The 14884-nt window shown below is 43.9% G+C and overlaps 1 protein-coding gene and 1 long non-coding RNA gene across 28 annotated transcripts in view; one reads left to right on the forward strand and one right to left on the reverse strand.

Annotated features, from left to right (window-relative positions):
• Nucleotides 1-450: 450 nt before the first annotated feature.
• The window catches only part of CD44 (CD44 molecule (IN blood group)), an 87607-nt gene continuing 73173 nt past the window's right edge, over nucleotides 451-14884 (reverse strand). For 26 of the 27 annotated variants that reach the window (XM_081798328.1, XM_081798327.1, XM_081798334.1 and 23 more), the window contains 3 exons: nucleotides 12072-12143; nucleotides 9722-9800; nucleotides 451-3608 (listed from right to left, as the gene is read on the reverse strand). In XM_081798328.1, coding sequence (XP_081654454.1) covers nucleotides 3404-3608; nucleotides 9722-9800; nucleotides 12072-12143 — 356 coding nt within the window. In that variant the 3' untranslated portion in view covers nucleotides 451-3403. The remainder of the gene's footprint in view (nucleotides 3609-9721; nucleotides 9801-12071; nucleotides 12144-14884) is intronic. The other variant, XM_081798341.1, reaches the window with a different exon arrangement.
• On the forward strand, nucleotides 3604-8017 carry LOC145716151 (uncharacterized). The gene is made up of 3 exons (XR_014138593.1): nucleotides 3604-3751; nucleotides 6170-6356; nucleotides 7143-8017. It is a non-coding gene; the product is annotated as an uncharacterized LOC145716151 (long non-coding RNA).

A 14884-nucleotide genomic window follows, 5' to 3' on the forward strand; every position in this document is an offset into this window, starting at 1 on the left:
ACTGTCACTCTCCAGCTTCAAATTTTTGTTCCTATTGTCTCTTCTTCCATTCTCTTTGATCCCCTTGGTTTACACCTTTTTGGAATATCTCTTTATTGTCTTTTCAGAGGCCTGCATGAAAGAATGGAGGTGAGTATGTTCACTCTTCTCTCTTTGCCTGGAAGTCCAGGAGTAGTACTCAGCTTTTAAAGAACTAACACTTCAAGATATCTTACTTAGTTTGAGCTATGTGGACCACTTACTACATAAAATTAAACTTTCTCCCAAAGAAGACCCTCAAGTGGTAGAAGTCCATGTGATTTTTTTTTTTTTTTTTTTAGAAAAAGTGAGTGTAAAGTTTCAGTCACTTCACAAACTTTAACCTTGTGGTTCTAAATTACTCAGCCAGCCAGATCATTGCAGCTCAGCCCCTCCCAGACTTCCATTCCCTTTAAATCAGAGACTCCAGAGTCAGTTTCCTTTAGCCTTTTAATAGTGGCATTTTGGTATTTTCCAATAAGTGCTTTCAACTGGGCAATATACATATCATACTTTCCTCGTTACTACTGGGCCATCAATAAATATACAAAAATCAGAGGAAGGGTGTGCTGTGACAAATCAAAGTAACTATGGTTACTGTACATGCTGAACAATGAGCTATTCTTTGAAAACTCAACATAAGTGATTTATAGAAAGGCATACCTATGACATAAAGGTAAATGGACCACGTTATTCTTATTCTTAAGTACACTTGACATTTCTAGAGAAGTCAGAGATTCCTTTCTCCCACTCCTCTGCTGTACCAGTATTGAATGAACATTGGCTAGGGAATCAGTTCTTGGCATCATGATCTCAATATAAAACTTTGAGAGGTTCTGCTTGAGAATTCCATTCTGCCAGGCTAGAATCTACAAAATATTGATATGAAGGAGTCTCTTGTCCCATTTTATTTTCACCCAGTGCTAATTTAAAGGCAGCCCTCAGGAGACACAAAAGATTTACAATTGTAGGAAAAATTGCATCTTAAGCTCTCTATGCCATTATTTCAAATGGGAGAGAATACATCCTATTCCATGAACTCTGGGCAATATTGGAGGGGTATTGCATCCAAGGGCTGGAAGCTCTGGACCTCTCTCATTCCTATCTGAGAACACAGAGGCATATCCAAGTGAGGGACTACAACAGTAATAAAAGTAAAGATTGTATTAAATTCTAAAAATAGAAAACAATCACCTATCTCAGCCTATTTATTGGAAATCTCTAGAAAAGGAAAACCATCCCTAGCTGTGAGACTTGTAAGACTATCCATGACCCTGAAGAAAATCTCAGAATAGAGCCTGGCATAGCCCTCATGAACTGGATCCTGGAGTGGCTAAAGAGCCGGAGTGAGCGTGTCTGCAGCAGACCAGGAAAGCTCTTGGAAAGCAGGGAGCACTTGGACATAGTGGCTATGAAACGGAGTGACTAGATGTCCATTTCTTTTCTTTCCGCTTGAAAATAAAAAGAAAATCAGACAGCTGGGTATGGAACTGGCCAATGAAGTTCACAGAAGAGAAGGAAGTTTTCAAAGATCATAATTGGGAGGAGGTTATGAGGGTGGATAGGGGAGAACAGAAGTTGGAAATGAGTGCAGAAAGTGGGCCTCTCTTTTAAAAATAGATCCTTCATAATCGCCCCATGTATAAGCCCAGCCCTGACTAATGTGGGACCTATTTTCTTCTCCTCCTCCTCTTCTTTTTCTTTTCTTCCTCCTCCTCCCCCTTCTCTTCCTCCTCCTTCTTCTTCTTTCTCTCTCTCTCTCTCTCTGGTCTTAGCAACATCACCAGTTAAACCTATCAGTTTAGGCAACAGATGACTTTTTATGGGCATAAGGAGAGCAGTCTCATTTAATAGGAGTCCTTAGTTTATAGATTCAATTTCTTCTATTACAAATCATCTTTGGAAGTTTCAGGACCAATGGGACTTCTGAACTAATGAATAAAGACCAAGGACTTGCCAAGCAAGGGATAAAGCCATTATTCTCTTATTTGGTCATAAACCTGCCTATCTGGTGCTAAGATTCCAAGGGTGGAAAGCCCTGTAACCTTCTGAGGGACTTCCCAGGCACTTAACATACCCTGAGTAGCAACTATGTCAGGGACAGCTGGCTTGCTAAAGTATAAACAAATACAGTCATAAAAATACTCAAATAGGATCTACACAGCTGCCTCCCCCTTCCCCAACCTGTGGCAATCAGTTTGCTACTGTCTATGCTCTCTTTCATTTCCCTTGGCTTCTCTTTTCATTACAAGAGGTCAAAAGGTACTTCCATATTGTTTTTGGACATCACTTCGCAGGGTCAGTGTCTATAAATGGGGTGTCACAAATGGTAGGTCATGCAATGTAATGTGACTTTTCACAGCCGTTCAGGGCAGAGAACTGGTGGCCATTCTCACATAAAAGCAGCTGAGGTTCCTCCCCTCACAATTCTGGTGCTAGGACAGGAGAAAGCTCTGGAGCCCCAGAGATAGCACAGCGCTGTCTTCCTTGATTCTCTTTGAGATTTGGTTGAGTGAGCCTGAACAGTGGCGGGGGGCTTAGTGGCTCTGAGATGGACTTTCAAGGAGGGCTTTCTCACATCTTCCTGATGAGTTTTTGGGAACCAGACCTTGCTGGTGAAAAAAAACCTGAAGGATCACAGCACAAAGGGTTAAGGTGGAAGAAGTACAGATGTTTATTATGAATCAGCTTAAACCCTTTATGCCTCTGACAAAGTAACCAAAAAAAAAAAAAAAATCATACTGATCAAAGGACCTCCAGGGTTTAATATTTCAAAAACACAGATAAATACCTTCCTACAGATAAATAGCTTCACCTTTTGGGTATTTCCCAGAAGCATGTGAAAAATTTCCAGGGGGTCTGTAGAAGGGGATGTGTAACCAGTACATTCTGATCCCATACCCCACTGGAAAGAAATGCCCAGGGATTGGGCTGCAGGAGGAGGGGAGGGATGTGGACCCATTCAAATATCCTCCCCAGAGACCAATCCCTCTTAGCCCTCGGGCATGTCCTTAGCTGGCCACTGTTGCCTGGGAAGGGGAGTGGAGGGAAGGTCGGGGATCAGGAAGATGTATTTGTGGCTTTTGTTAGAAGCCATCCAGAGCATGCCCTCAGGGGTGGAGGCTTCTAGGTGGGAACTGGAGCAGTCAAATTCTTGCAGGTTATCATTTGGGCCCTCATTTCAGAAAGCAATGCTGTTTTTATAAACTGGACCTGACTTTAAAAAATAAAACGCAAAAAACAAAAAGGAGTAGAAAATTTTATACTAAAAAAAGATCCCCAATGAAACAATCAGTAGCACATTGCATCTGTGAAGTGTCCCAGCTCCTTATCATGGTTATGTCTCCAACTGCCGTTTCTCTCCAAGGTCACCACGGCGTGGGTGTTACACCCCAATCTTCATGTCCACATTCTGCAAGTTCCGCGTCTCGTCGGCTGTCATATACTGATCTGGAGTCTCTGAGGGCTCCTTGTTCACCAAGTGCACCATCTCCTGAGACTTGCTGGCCTCTCCGTTGATTCTGCTTGGCTTCCGGTCCCCCACTGTTCCGTTGCCATTGTTGATCACCAGCTTCTTCTTCTGCCCACACCTAATGATTTTAAAAAAGCACATGAGAAGGTGCTCTGATGACTCAAATCATCCTCATTGTCGTCACCACTGTCAACATCATCACGACAGATTTGGATGGTCTGACGGAGCATGTTTCATCTGACTGATGGTTAACCATCCAAAGTGAGTCCCTGAACCAGCAGCAAAAGCATCACCTATGAACTTGTTAGAAATGCACATTCTCAGCCTGACCCCAGATGTACCGAGTCGGAGAAGGCTAGTAGTGGGTTTAATATCTGTGGTTTAATAAGCCCTCAAGGGGGTTCTGATGCACAGCTGAGTTTGAGCATCTGTGGTCACAACTCTGGGATGCCAGGGCCAGCACTGTCCCCCTATTGCAGGTGAAGAGAGCCTTACGCTCTGAAAATTCAGTAAGTTGCCCCAGTTATTCAGCAAGTAATAAAAGAATTGAGATTCAAGCCCTTTGGTGTCTGACTCCTAAGTTCTAATTCTCCTTCCTCAACCTAAGAGATGGCAATGTTTGCCTTTTTTAGGCACTTTAGCTGTTCCTGTAGACTTAGATAAACCATGAACATGATGACTATAAATCATTCTGATTTGTGTATTCGACCAAGTCCCATTACTTCCTCTCCCAGTGGATACTTTGTTGGCCTTATCAGGGTTCTGACTGCATGGACGGAGAAAAATGAAACATTATTCTAGATGTGTAAGGTCGTATTGATTTTCATCAGTTAACATTGGGTAACTTCCATATAACCCTGGATGTAGGAGGCTTAACTACATAAGGAAAGCTATTCACTGTTACTGCAAGGGTTCTCAGTAACATTGCTCAAGATTCGAACGCAGGAGGTCTTCTATGGAAGAGCATGACCTTGATGGTGTCCCTGCCTCCCCCCACCCAGCCTGATGCAATACTTCCTCTGTCCGGTCACAGGCCTACTGCTGCACATCTAGAAGTCAGGTTGCTTAACGGTAGCAAAGCTGCAGAACCTCACGGGGCAACAAGGAGGGGGAGGGTGGGGGAAGAGGGGAAACGGGCTAGCATTTATTGGACACCTCCTGAACGCCAGGCACTTTACGTATAATTTCATGAAATCTGCACAAAAACCCTGCGATGCAGCTGCTTTTCTAGCTATACAGCAGTGGAAACTGGGGTCCGGGAACGTTTAATAACTAGCTTGAGGTCACATAGCTAGTAAGACAGACAGAGACAATATTCAAATCTATGCCTTTATGACCAGAAGCCTGGGCTCTGCCCAGCTCTATTCATGCTGCCAACCATCTGGAGATTTGGAAACAGTGTAAAGTCGGAATTGTGCACTTTGCCGCTGGATATTTGGAGTTGTAGAGACAAAGCCTCTATTATTCATGCTTATGGGCCATTCCCTCTAGAATTGCCAAGGCCATAAACTTTAATCTCTTATTTGGGGAAACAGAAATTATACCTCCTCAACAGGAGGTAGATCCTGTCTCCTCTGGCATGATGCTTGACGAGGGGCGGAGGGAAGTTTGCTTGAACTTTGGAGCAAGTCTGTGGGGCTGGGACAATGGGCGCAGTCCACATAAACAAGGGTAGGGGCTGCGAAGGCTTGGTTTTGAGAACTTATTGTTGTGTGGCATGGGGCAACTCATTTAACCTCTCCGACTCTCAGGTTTCTTATCCATAAAATCAAGCCAGTAAGAGTACCAATCCCACAGGATTGTGGAAAGCCCTTGAAACACAGCCCAGCACTGACACATGAGTCTATTGTTGTTACTACTTGTTGCTCTTACTCAATGGGATGGGGCAGCCAAGGCCTTGGAGAAGCACCTAGGACAGAATCCAGAGCACAGTAAATGTTCGAGAAACACTGGCTCTAGTTGTTCATTGAACCAGAGCCATATGAGTTTGGGATTTGCTTGTCTTCTGACTGCCTCCACCTAGTCATTATATTTACTATGAAGATGGCCCAGAAGGCTGAAGGCGGAAGTCTGCTTGTATTTTTTCAAATTCTCAAATGGATATCTCAGGTGTTCTTTGGAGGGGAGGGGTCTTATTAAAGCAATTCCCATTTGCCAACCTAATGGATGGCTTAGAAGTTGAATGACTACATTGTAGGAAAGTGATTAATAATCATAAAAAATGTTGGTGCATGGGTGGGGGCTAGGGACTCATGTTATTTAGTCTAAAAAAAGCTGATTTAAAAAGTGGATAACATTGAACCCGTAGGGCTCAGAAATATGGTGCTTGGGTTTGTCCTGCCCCCATTTCCCTTTGGATTTCTGTGTCTCTGCTATCTAAGTTTCTTCAGGAGGACAGGATGATTCTCATGAACAACTAGTCCAATATTTGTTGCTCCAGGCATTAATAATTACTTTTTTTTTTTTTTTACATACTACATCACCGGTTTATTACAAAAAGACATAACCCAGGAACAGCCTGATGAAAGAGATGCACAGGGCAAGGGCCGAGGAAAGGGTGTGGAGATCCCCTGCCTCTGTGAGAGCACCAATCTCCCCGAACCTCCCCGTAGTCACCAACTCAGAAGCATTACTAACTACTTTTAAAAGACAAGTTCTAATTTTTTTCATTCTTTTTAGTTATAGAACTTTCAGAAAGAACACGAGAGAACACAAGAGCAAGGGGACTTCAGAGGTTGCCCAGCCAACCTCTTCATTATGTAAAACCAGAGCCTGAGTCCAAGAAGTCAAGGGTATCATCTGAGGCTACACGACTAGTTACGGCAATAAACAGAGTATCTGCAACTGAGACTTTCTGACTCCAAAGGTCAGAGATCTCCAGCAAACTGCATCCCATCTTCACCTCCTTTCTCCTTAAATCTCAGGCATCAATCAGCTGAGCAGTGACCACGTGATACGGGAGGAGCCATAGTGGGGTCTCACCAGGAGAGGGTGGGCAGGCTGGAGGGGGTGAGAAACCAGGTAGCACACATTTAGGGCATGGAGGAATTTATCTTGAAAGACTTGGGGGAGTAACTCAACAACCAGTCTTCTGTCTCTTCCACCTGACACTCCTTAAAGATATTTAGAGATTTATTTTGTGTTGTGTTGGAGCTGTGTCACCCAACAGGGTAGCCACTAGCCGCAGGTGGCTACTTAGATTTAAGCCCATTAAAACTGAACAAAGTTAAAAAGTCACCTCCTCAGTCAACCTTGCCACATTTCAAGTGCTTGGGAGCCACAAAGGTTTTGTGTTAGTGCTGACGTAGAACATTTCCATCATTGCTGAAAGTTCTATTGGACAGCTTTGTTCTAGAGGACAGAACAAGGTTGGGTGAAGATAGATCACAGTGAGCTTGACTGTAGCTGAAGAGAAGGAAGGCATTTCTAAATCATGGAGCTTTACAGAGGGGACCTACCAAGCAGAGGGGGGATGACTACCCTAGCGGGGGGGAGGGGGGGTGCATCACACGATTATTCCCATGAGACTGACAGCTGGTGAAGGCCTTTTCTGCATGGCCAGTAGGGTGACATCCTTGAATCATTCCAGCTTTGTGAAACCTTCTCTCATAAGGTCCTCACATTTTTTTTTTCTCCTCTTCATACAAATCAGATCAATTCTTTAGGGGAAGGGCACCTAACCCCTCTTGGGCCTCATCCGATACCTACCAACCCAACTGACTCCTAAGACAATTGTCTGCTCTTAAGGAAATGGAATGAAGTAGGATTTCCACTGGAAAGCTGAAATTCAAGGACCTGGTTATGAACAGCAAGGTAAGATGACATGGGCATGACGGGGATGGGAAAAGCTAAAGAAATAATAGGACCACTCCACTGGCATCTTTATGATGCATGACGCACAGGTCAGTTTGTCCTGGAAGCCCGTGGTCAAGCCTTGCACGTCAACTTCAGTGACTGCTTTTCTCTTTCGTCTTTTAACCAAAGTTCATACACCAGTGCCTGGCACAGAGTATGTTCTCAGTAAAGATCGTCTGACTCAAATCCAACAAGTCAACGTTGCTGCTAAACCTCAAGGTTCTTCTGGGCTGGGATGGCACCCTTTCCATGTTTGATCTTTTCTTCCTTGCCACTCAAAAGATGTTTGCTGGAGAAATGGAAGCCTGCCATGGGTCCTTATTTTCCACCAAACTTTCTTTGATGCAAATAGGATTCTGGATCTCTCTAAAATGTAATGTTCAAAGCAAAAATGCCCAGCCTTTTAAGAGGATTGGAAATGGGCTTGCGGCTTTAGAAACGCAGGGCACGTTAAGGGGCCCGTGGAGCCGTTAACCACCCATTAGCTGCGTGGCAAATCTGTTTTAGATGATCAAATCAGGACATAGTAATTTACGGCATCCAAGCAGCTACTTTCCCGGTGAGATACTCGCTGTGCTGGATCCCGCGTGTCCCTGTTTGCCTGTTGCTAGGGTGATGGCTGGTCTTGGGACGAGGGGCCCCTTTCTGCGGCTGACAGGCTGGGGAGCGCCATGTGAGCTAACCAGCCCCGAGGAACAGACTCCAGCTGCTCTGGGGGACAGCTGAGAGGCTTCTCGGAGGAATCGGCCCCACTGCCAGCATCCGGGGCCAACGTTTCTATGGCGACGTGTGCAAAGCTTATGGACTGTATATGTGAGCAGAAGGGGTGCAGTCTAGGCCCTGGAACAAAGGGACTCATTTCCAACAATAGCAAATTCATCTTTAATTGAGCAAAAGTAATCTAAGAGAAAACAAGAAGGCTGAGGGAAAGTATAAAGACGCTTTGTAAAGGCTCCCTCAAGTCGCGTTATTTAAATTCGGCAAACAAAATCTCTTTCCATTTAGTCATAGGAACCTCCTAGAAGGTCTTTCTGATTTCTTTTCCTAGTTTTTGTTCCTTACACAGTTGGCTATCATGTGTAATTTTTTTTTATTATTCTCTCAAAGGTACAGGTAACAACAGTTATTTGGCTTTAATATAGCACTTTTATTAACTTGTACCAGCGTAAAGTGACATCATCTAGTTTCCTCAGATAACCAGAGATGCCGCATATTCACTGCACGTGGCCATAGAATTAGCCGTTGCTTTCCAAAAGCCAACAAGAAAGATTCTAGCATGTTCTCCGGGTCTTCCCCCAACCAAGGGGCCTCATCTGGACCGTCAGATGATCTAGTGATACAATAAAGGGAGCCCTCCTTGGAAATACGATTCTTTTATCTTGTTGGAAGCAAGCTCCAGGAACATTTATAAAGGGTGGAACGCTCCTCTGCATGGGCTCAGAAGAAAACAGTGCACCTTTAGAGCATCTTGAACAGGAAATTTAGACTCACACTTTGGAGTGCGCTGTCAAAATTCATGTTGCTAGAATGAGGTTTTTCCTTCCTTCCACTTAGGTTGTATATTATGTCTGGAGCCTGGTCACAGATCAGGCAGGTACATGTACTATTTAAATAACTTCAACGTGGCAGGCCTTGGTTGAGGTGAGGAGAGAGAGGGACCCCTGAGGATATGAAAACAGCCCATACGCTGTTTGACTGTCTTTATTCAGACTTTTGCAAGGAAAATTCTTCATCATTTCATAGGCCTTACTGTCGGGCAGCTCTTCCTAAGCAATAACCTGAATCCTTTCAAATACAGTTTCCAGAAAATACAAAATAGTATCATTACAAAAAACCCCCACAGAAACCTAAGGCCTACTTTAGGTAAGGGTTCTAGAAGGTTCCATAGGCCACAGACAGGCTAACGGGGATGACCAATTCCTAGATCTTTATACAGTGTTTTTGCGCATTGTGAGTGCACTTACTAAATGCTGTTTGATCAATGAATGAGTACACAATTTTATGCCTTCTGGGTGAGATATTTTATAACTTTCATCAGATAGTGTCTCCATGGGTTTAACCCTGAAGAATTTAAGGACTTCGAAAGATTCAACACTACCTAAAAGTGATGGTCCAAATAATCACAGTGTCTCTTTTATCTAAAGAATGTGCCAGAGCAGGGATTCTTAAGCTGTACTACACACACGAGTCCCCGGGATCTTGTCAAAACACAGACTCTGATATAAGAGATCTGGGTAGGGCCTGAGATTCTGCATTTTTAACAAGTTCCCAGCATGTCGAGGCTGCTGGTTCCAGGGGCTACACTCTGGAAGTTCATGGAGCCCACGTTTAAGTGATGTCCTTTCAAAGCAAAGACCCCGAGGTGCATCCCCTTACCTTCTTCGACTATTGACAGCAATGCAAACAGCAAGAATCAAAGCCAAGGCCAGGAGGGAGGCCAAGATGATGAGCCATTCTGGTGAGAGTGAACCAAAAGACACCCGTGAGCTTGGGAAACACACTTTGTAAAAACAAAAATGACTTTATAAATTGACCTGGTCCAAACAAGAACTATACTCAGCATCCTGGATGAGTCCAGCCAAATAGCCCTGCCAACTGGCCGATAATACCAGAACAACTCTGCTATAGGTGTCTGCCCAACAGGCCTCTTATTTTAAACTCTTATCACCAGTCAGAATTTTCAAGTTCCTCCAGAAGAAGCATGTCTCCAAAAAAGCGTAGAATGACCTGTAGAAACTTGTAAATGCCTTTGGCGCAGTATTATTAAGGAGACTAAAGGAAATTTATGTTTCCCTTGAAAGGAACATTCCTCTCCTATATAAGAGCATCCACCTTACGTTTTATTAAGAAACACAAATGGGGGCCATGCACTAGTGGGTGGGAAAAGGACACCCTTGTGGAGGGCCGAAATTCTGCACATTCAACCGAGGCCCAGGTGGGGGGGTCATTTGGCAAAACTTATCCTTCAAAATGTGCATGCTTTTGATTCAGCTTTTGATTCCCCCTTCTGAGAATTTATAGGACCTCAGAATTCATTTCGAAGATGTTCATTACTGTGCTATTTATAATAGTAAAAGTTGGAAACAACCTAATATAAGAGTAAGGGATCAGTTACATAAATTAGGGCATACCCACTGTATTCTGCATGGTGAGAACAGGAGAAGAATATTTACTGACATTGGAAAGCTGTGGGCAGCCAGTTGAGAGTGGTGGTGGTTAACTAAACAGCATGCATGCTGCAATTACATTTTTGTATATAAATTACATTTTAAAATGATGGGAAAGGGGGCGCCTGGGTGGCTCAGTCATTAAGCGTCTGCCTTCGGCTCAGGTCATGATCCCAGGGTCCTGGGATCGAGCCCCGCATCGGGCTCCCTGCTCAGCGGGATGCCTGCTTCTCCCTCTCCCACTCCCGCTGCTTGTGTTCCCTCTCTCGCTGTCAAATAAATAAAATCTTTAAAAAAATAAAATAAAATAAAATAAATAAAATGATGGGAAAGCCATCTATGAAAATGGTAACCATGGCATTTCCAGATGGTGGGGTAGCTAATAAATGATTTACATTTTTGTCCTTCGGTTTGTATTTTCTCAAATGTCTCCAATTATCATGTATCACTTATGGATAAGATGTTATATAAAGGTTTTACAATCAAGCTTTAATAGGATAAAAATATGATTTGACAACTTGAATCCATTCTCTTGCCACGTGGGTTGTATATCTGTGCAATGAGCTAGCTCAAGAACCAAGAAGGATAAGAAGTCATCGATTGGCCATTCCCCCTTGGGAGTCTTGGATTTCCTCCTACTTCCTGCTCAGGATCGCCTCTGCCTGGCCTCCACCTAGTTAGGTGAGTGTGGGGAGGGAGGTGGAGTCAGGAGGTGGGGAGGCCAACAGGTGGTCCCATTTCTGTTCTTTTCTCTGGTCTCTCCTGTTCGCTCTCACTAGAGCTGGGAAGAATGTTGCATATTGCATTTCTGCGCCCCCCCTTCCCTGGCAGCCCACTCCCTCTCTCCACTTGCTCCTATCCCAGCTGTGCTCAGGCAAGCTGAGGCAAGGGGGCGAGGTGCACCCTACATTCTTCCCTTTTCCCGAGGGAGGCTCAGCTCCAAGGCCTCTGAAGAGGGGAAAGTTAAAAAGAGAATTTACAACCCTGGGAAAACCCTTTCTTCTTTGTAAACTCCCCCTTAGAAATGCTCCATTTTGAGCCCAAGTCACATAAAGAATTTGCCTCAAGTACCTTAAATCTTGATGCTCAGGAGAGCCAGGTGTCCCAGCCCTCCTACTGCACGATGTGACTCATTAGGACACTTTCTTCTGTCTGGATCAGGAAAGACTGTCCCTTGAGAAACAGTTGTTTGGGGACCAGAAGAATGTTTTTACTCCCCACCCCCTCCAAAGGCCCTTATATCTCCTCACTGTCTGCAATGTGAGAAGAAACTTCCATGCCCCAACCCCGATAGAAAGGAGAAACTGGGCAGGGATAGGAAGGACCTGGGTATGGGACAGAGTCCCCTGGGTGATGGATCACTCATCTGGGAAGGAAGCTTTAGAACCTAACATGCCAATTCTTGGGGACAGGCCAGGGACAGACATTTAATTCATGGGACCCAGAAAAAAAAAGTTCCATTCTTTCCTACCAAGTGCTCTCATTCACCCTTTAGCTTGCAAAGAATGTACTTTTTTAGTATCCTTTTTTTTTTTTTTGCCACACAGCTTGAAACTTACCTGGAATTTGAGGTTTCCGCACAGGACCCGAGGTCGTGTTTGCCCCACTTTCTTGACTCCCACTTGAGTGGCCTAAGGGGAAAAAAACAATATCTCTCAATCAAAGTTTGGAATGCATAATGACCAGTTCCTTACAGAGCAGCACGCAGGGCCAACCTCTCTACGCTCTGCATCACTGAGAAGCTATTTATAGATTCAAGCCGCAGATATTTATAAAGTGTTACACGAAAGATATCTCCCCAGAAAAGTTGGTTTGATTCAGGCCAGTGTCTGGAAATGTCATTGTTCATCAAGAACATGAGAATTCTCATCAGTGGAACTGTGCAGTGTTTAAGACCTCGGGCTCCAGAGCCAGGCAGTCCCCCCTCTGCCTCTTGCTAGTGACGTCTGCTGAGTCAAGCTACCCTCTCCAGGTCTCAGTTTTCTCATTCAGAAAATGGGGATAACAATAAAATCCACTTCACCATAATTTTACAGAAGTTTAAAGAAGTGCACAAGAAATGGGAATTGTGTGTAGTTGCTCTGTACTATTTCTGATTTAAGACCTTGCTACTCAAAGTGTGGTCCCTGGATCAGCAGCATCAGCATCACAGGGGAGCCTGCTAGGAATACAGAATCTCAGGGTTCACCCCAAACCTACTGAGTCAGAATCTTCATTTTAACAAGATCCCTAGAGGATTCAAATGCTCTGGAAAGTCCAAAGCAAATCTAACAATCTCATCCGTGCCTTCACAGACACAAAAATAAACATTAAAAAATAAGGGCTTAGGGGGCAATGGCCTTTCTGTCCAGGGAAAATCATCCTATTGGAGTCCCTGTAATATGTTATTGAAACATGCCTTGTTTTCAGAAGAATGAATATTTTCTACCACTACAAAACAAAATAAGGAAACAAGCAAAGCATCTCAAACTGGAAGGAGACGTAGCAAGACAAAGAATCCACAAATCTGATCGTTTGAACACTACATCAAAAACTAATGATGTACTATATGTTGGCTAACTGAACATAATAAAATAAAAAAGAATCCATAACTCCGTATGGGAGGCTCATCAAAATGAGGGAGGCATCATGTTTTATTTTTTATTGTTATGTTAATCACCATACATTACATCATTAGTTTTAGATGTAGTGTTCCATGATTCATTGTTTGTGCATTTAACACCCAGTGCTCCATGCAGAATGTGTCCTCTTTAATACCCATCACCAGGCTAACCCATCCTCCCAGCCCCCTCCCCTCTAGAACCCTCAGTCTGTTTTTCAGAGTCCATCGTCTCTCATGGTTCGTCTCCCCAGGCATCCTGTTTTAAAAGAAACTTCTAAGACATCTCATGAAGAGACTCACCTAAGTTAAAGCTTCATCTTTTGCTTGTGTTTTTTATGCTTCCTCCTCCGTTTCAAAACAAAATTTGAAAATATCCCACAAAAATGAACTTGTTCCCTCCTATCCATGGGGAACCCACTGTAAAATTCTGAAGTCTACCAAGGGAAGAAAAAGCAAATCAGGGCAGTCTGTCTGGCTAAGCAATGGATGAAGATGGCCAGGGTTGAATTAAAGGAAGATGTCTGCGGAGAGTCAAACTTTAGACAGTGGACAGTACAATTTTGATGATGATGGTTATTTTGGATAGGCTGACTCCTGTTTATGCAATCTGATGTTTTCATTAAACTTGAAATGGAACAAAACAAATTCTTACCATACCTCGGGCCATTCAACACCTCTTATGCCACTTTGACAGTGGCCTTTGTACTTTGCAAATCTTGGGAGTCCAAGGTGCTTTTCCTAGCTGCCCCCTGGGGTCCTTGGTCATTGGCACGTCTTCACCTGCATGGGTCATGAGATGCTGGCCATCTACACTGGAGATCTTCAGGTTTGAAAGCCATCTAAGCAGTAGAGGTACTCTCCCTGGTCTTTCTCTGACTCATAGCAGCCTTTGATATTTGAAAAGGAGGCCACTAATGGATCATAATCTCTTTATTTTGGTTTTCAAAAAAAGCGCTCCCAGCAAGGAAAGATCTGGGTGTGTGTACAACAAGATGAAACCTCCCACTTGAACAATACACACCTGCACAGGAGTCAAACAAAAGAGACGGCTCCCGCCCACCTGATTCTCACTTCAAGCAAAAGCCAGAGAAGATGGATGAGATACAGCAGGCCTCACCTTGCACTCCAGAGGTCTGCAAATGAAGCCAGGGTAGAGCTGGCTGGGAAAGCAAGCTTTGCAAAGACGGACACTTGACACTGTAATTTGGAGATGAGATCCAACCTGAGACGTGTGCACAGAGATAATTCAACTGGCCTTGACTGTGAGAAAAACAGTCTAGGACAGAGCTTCTCAAACTTCAGTGCACATACAAAACAACCAGTGTGGGGGGAGGTCTAGTTAAAATGCAGACCTTGATTCAGTAGGTCTGGGATGGCTGGGGATTCTGCATTTCCAGCCAGCTCCTAGGAGATGTCCCAGTGGCTGGTCCAAGGACCACACTTGGAGTAGCTAGGGTCTCTTGATTTTAGAGAGCATGGTTGAAATAATAACTCCCTATCATTTCCCAAAATTTTTCATTTTCCTGAGAGCTCCCATTCTTCACAAAACTCTGGGAGGTAACAGAGGCAGGTGTCCTGATCACCTTTTTTACTATAAAGGAAACTGAGTTTGGGAAAGGCTAAATGCCCCAGCCAAGGAACCTAAAGAGCTTGGGACTTCTGGCTTTACTTTAGAAGCATTTCTAATGAACCCCTCTATCCTGTGCTCTTGCATGAAAGCTTATTACTGAGCCACCATGTAAATATCTGTCTTCATATTTGCTTTAAGTG

This window comes from Leptonychotes weddellii, chromosome 11 (genome assembly GCF_054177405.1).
Source record: "Leptonychotes weddellii isolate Sample4059 chromosome 11, ASM5417740v2, whole genome shotgun sequence".
Taxonomy (NCBI): Eukaryota; Metazoa; Chordata; class Mammalia; order Carnivora; family Phocidae; genus Leptonychotes; species Leptonychotes weddellii.